This window comes from Myotis lucifugus, unplaced genomic scaffold (assembly GCF_000147115.1).
Source record: "Myotis lucifugus unplaced genomic scaffold, Myoluc2.0 scaffold_214, whole genome shotgun sequence".
In the NCBI taxonomy this organism is placed as follows: domain Eukaryota; kingdom Metazoa; phylum Chordata; class Mammalia; order Chiroptera; family Vespertilionidae; genus Myotis; species Myotis lucifugus.
Genome location: NW_005871262.1, coordinates 1167916 through 1171838, shown reverse-complemented (window position 1 = coordinate 1171838; position 3923 = coordinate 1167916). Strand labels below are relative to the sequence as shown.

The 3923-nt window shown below is 46.0% G+C and overlaps 1 protein-coding gene across 1 annotated transcript; it reads left to right on the top strand.

Annotated features, from left to right (window-relative positions):
• Positions 1-182: 182 nt before the first annotated feature.
• CST11 (cystatin 11) lies at positions 183-2902 on the top strand. The gene is made up of 3 exons (XM_006097955.3): positions 183-407; positions 983-1087; positions 2819-2902. Exons 1-3 carry the CDS (start codon positions 183-185, stop codon positions 2900-2902), a joined length of 414 nt encoding a protein of 137 aa, XP_006098017.1.
• The last annotated feature ends 1021 nt before the right edge of the window (positions 2903-3923 follow it).

Genomic DNA, 3923 nt, shown 5'->3' with positions numbered 1-3923 from the left:
GGGTGAGCTTGCCAACCATTGCACAATCTCCCCTGCTCATCAGGTTCAGCTGCAGATGAAGAGACGGAGAGGAGAGCTGTGGGCGTCCACCATGCATGGGCTTAAATCCGCCAGGCCAGTCAGGGTCCCTGGGAACCAGGACGTGGAGGGAGCTCTTCCTAGGCCCCCTGAGCTGAGGGGCAATGGCTAGACCCAGGCAGGCCCCACAGCTTCTACTGGCCATTCTGGTGGCCCTGGTGGCCATCGCCTACCAAGAAAAGAAGAAAACCTTTATTAGTGTCCAAGAAGTGCCTGCATCAGAAGCCTTCGTGGTAACCACCTTGAAGTATGTGACCAGGGAGTTCAACCAGGAAAGTGATGACAAGTACAACTTCCGGATTGTGCGTGTCCTGAAGGTCAAGAGGCTGGTCAGTGGGCTCCTCTTCCCCTCTTCCCAGAGTGTCACGTGAAATTCAGCCTCATTTAATGAGAAGTGGGCAGCTGAAGAGAAACCTAAGTTCACTGATAAAGTTAAGTTGCTTAAGTGGTGCCCAATACCAGGAGTCGGTACATTGTGGCCCGAGGGTCAAATCTGCCTGTTGCTGCCTCTGTGGTTCATTTCATTGGTTCCCAGCCACACCAGGTGTGCCGTGTCCTGTGGGGCTGCTTTTGCGCTGTAATTGCAGAGTTGAGGCCACATGCCCCCAAAGGCTAAATGTTTACTCTCTGGTCCTTTGTAGACAAAGTTTGCAGACCCTGTACCGGAATCATTGGCATCCTTTGGGTTTTCCAAGGGATGGCTTTGCCCACAGAATGGTTTCTAGTGAGTTGTCCTCAAATGACAAAAGGAGGCATGGGAGTCAGATGATTAGGGGAGAAAGGGACCCAGCTCTCTACCCAGGATGGGGTCCTTGCCCTTTGGCACCATGGGAAAGAGGTCCCGGTCCCAGAAGCTATGGAGAAGGAGAAATCTTTGTGTCTCCTTGCCGCCTGCTTCCCACAGGTTACCGACCACATGGAGTACCACGTGAACTTCGAGATGCGGCGGACCACCTGCCGAAGGCTGGAGGCCAACAACTGCAGCTTTCAGGAAGGGGAGCTTTACAAGGTACTGGGTGAACTCATTTGTAGTGGGGTTTGCCTGTGGTTTGGGGATGGTGTGGGGTGGAATTATCGGGGCTATATTTGAGCTCGTTTAAAAAGGAAGCAGGGTAACCAACACCTGCTTTCTCAAAACAGAGCAGCGAAGGTGAGAGGCCCAGACCCTGCCTGGCAGGTCCTGCTCCTTCGTTGCTGGAAAAATAATGGGGAGATCGAAAGGGTTGAGAGGGGGAAGCGAAGTGGCTGAGCTCCAGGGAACACTCTGTGGCTGAAGGAAGTAGTTAGCTATTTCAGCAGCCAGTGGGACCTCACGGTGTGCCCTGATGAATTTCTGAATATCAGCCTGAAGTTAACACAAAAACCACTGGGCTACTGGCCTCTGTCCCTTTCATCCAGCAGTGTGGGAGGCAAAATGGGAGAGGAGATAAGAAATTGAGTTCAGAGATAGTTTCATGGGTGGTAGGAGTGGGTTGGGGTAAGGGAGGTCAAACCTGTATGTGTGTGATCTGCTGAGGAACCACCTCCCGCAACAGTGGCTTAGTCCCCTCCTCTCCCCGCCCCCCACGCTTCATTCCCACTCAGTGTTGTCACATCCGAGGGAGGCTGGCCAGACATGCATAGCTGCAATGTGCAGTCAGGATGGGCCCACTTGTATAGGGCCTTGAAGGTCTCAAAGCCCACAGGCCCTGCATATCGCTTCTTTTACCCAAATGAGTTAGAATGAGGATGATCCTATGTCCCACCCTGCCTGGATAGTCCTGACTTGCACCTAGCTTCTTTGTGTCATCACTAATGGCATCCCCATTTGCTTACAACATGTCCTGGTTCATCAATTATATGGTGACCCTGGTTGTAATGGCCTGGGCTCAATGTAGAAATGTGTGATCAGGAGCTCCCTCTGCACTTTCGTCACAAATAATTCTTCAAAATCTAGCAAAATGGACTTTTTTAGTTCTTCCCTGAAGAAGATCATGAAATCTATTAACAAAGTAATTAAAGATAGCAGTAAAGTAAAATTAGAGGATCTTATTGATATGACTCATTCAATTGGTGGAATTAGTATTCTGATTTCTATTTTAGGAAAAATGTAAATGCATACTTAAGCCTCCCACCACCACCACATCCCCCAGCCTGGACTTTCCAATGAAGAGCAGGAAAACAAACTGACACTATAAAATGATAATATGCAAAATGTATTTATTGATTTTTCATTATGGAGGAAGAAGGAATTTAAGAAGAATATCTTGAGAGAGAATAGGGGCAAGGGAGAGAGAGAGGGTGTGATGAATGAGTACATAAATGGATAAATGAAGGATGGGAGGAAGGAAGAAAAGATGGATGGACTGGGTGAAAACAAAGTGAAAAAAGGAAGGCTATGTTGATGGAAATAAGGATGGATGGAGATGGATGAGAGGATGGATGAATGGATTGATGAAGCCTGTACAGGTCAAGGAAGAAAAAGTGTGAAGTAAACAACACAAGTAAAAATGAAGAGGGAAGTCAATCAGTGAATATATGCGGGGGGGGGGGGGGGCGCACTTTATTTCTAGTCTCTAAGTTTAACTACAAATAGAAGAACATTTTCTGGAATGACCTCAACTCTAATACTATCAAGTGATTAAAATCACAATAAAGAATAAACTATCCACAAGTATTATATCCTCTTCTTTCCCCTTTAAAATTTCCACCTTGCATGTTATCTTTTTAAAATATTGTTTTTTGTTTCTTTGTTTTTTAGCAAATTGAGTGCTTTTACTCAGTGTTTGTTGTCCCCTGGTTTGAAAAGTACAAAATTCTGCGCAAAAATTGCACCAATGGCTAGGTGACCTGGAGCACACACCTGTGGTCACTATATGTGAAAGTATCCTGCAATAAGCAGTAACTCCCTGTACAGAAAATAAATGTTTGTCCACCTATTCTGTTAATGTTCTTAATGTGTAAAATTCCATTTTCCCCCAAATTCTTCAGTTCATAATAATATAGTCTGAAGGTCTTCTGGGCAGGGCAGTTTTGGGGTCCAAATGAAATGACATGAATAATTTCTGGCCTTATAGCCTACATAACGTGCATGATAGCAGAACTTCAACACTATCCCCACATCCAGGAGGTTTCTTTAGATTAAAACAAAATGGAGAAAGGGGAAAGAAGAGAGAAGAGGAAAGAAACGCTAAGACAAAAGATAGTGGCAAGTATGGACTATGATGGCATCTCTGAGGAGTCCAATAAAGAGCATCTCCTTTCTTGTCTAACATGCAAAACACAGAGAAATAATATAACTACAAAAGCTAAAAGGCCTTTGTTGCTGATCAGGACTAAGTTGGGAGCTGTGCCATTTTGATAGGCAAGTGCACTTCCTAATACAAAATTCTAGAATTCAACTTACACACCCAGCATCAGCAACATTGGACCAGAGCAGGTCTCTTCACAAAGAGGTTCCTCTCCTGGAGTTGACAAGGAAAATGTGTGCCCCCGGTGGGAAAGAGTAGGACCTGGACTACAATGTCCAGTTTTTTCTTCCCAAATAGGCCAATTCGATTAAGTTCTCCTGGAGAGAAGTGGTGAGGACAGCAAAAGCAGGGATGCTATGTAGGGGCCCCTCTTCCATGGATGCGATTAGCAGTGGAGAATAAGCAGCACCCAACAACATGATTCAGGATTTTAAACTAAGTCACCAGGCTCATCTCTCCACTCTACTTCTCCCTTTGCAAACTTAGCTCTGTGTCCTTTCACTATAATGGGTCACAGCCATGAGTATGACTCTATGCTGAGTCCTGGGAATCCTTCTAGTGAATCTGATACTGGGGGGTTGGTCTAGGGCAGTGGTTCTCAACCTTCTGGCCCTT

Bases quoted from the DNA above. Each gene is read 5' to 3' on its own strand.
- CST11 (XM_006097955.3), top strand. From the start codon at position 183: ATGGCTAGACCCAGGCAGGCCCCACAGCTTCTACTGGCCATTCTGGTG. The intron at 408-982 runs GTCAGTGGGCTC...TGCTTCCCACAG, and splicing joins TCCTGAAGGTCAAGAGGCTG to GTTACCGACCACATGGAGTA. The intron at 1,088-2,818 runs GTACTGGGTGAA...TTTGTTTTTTAG, and splicing joins AGGAAGGGGAGCTTTACAAG to CAAATTGAGTGCTTTTACTC.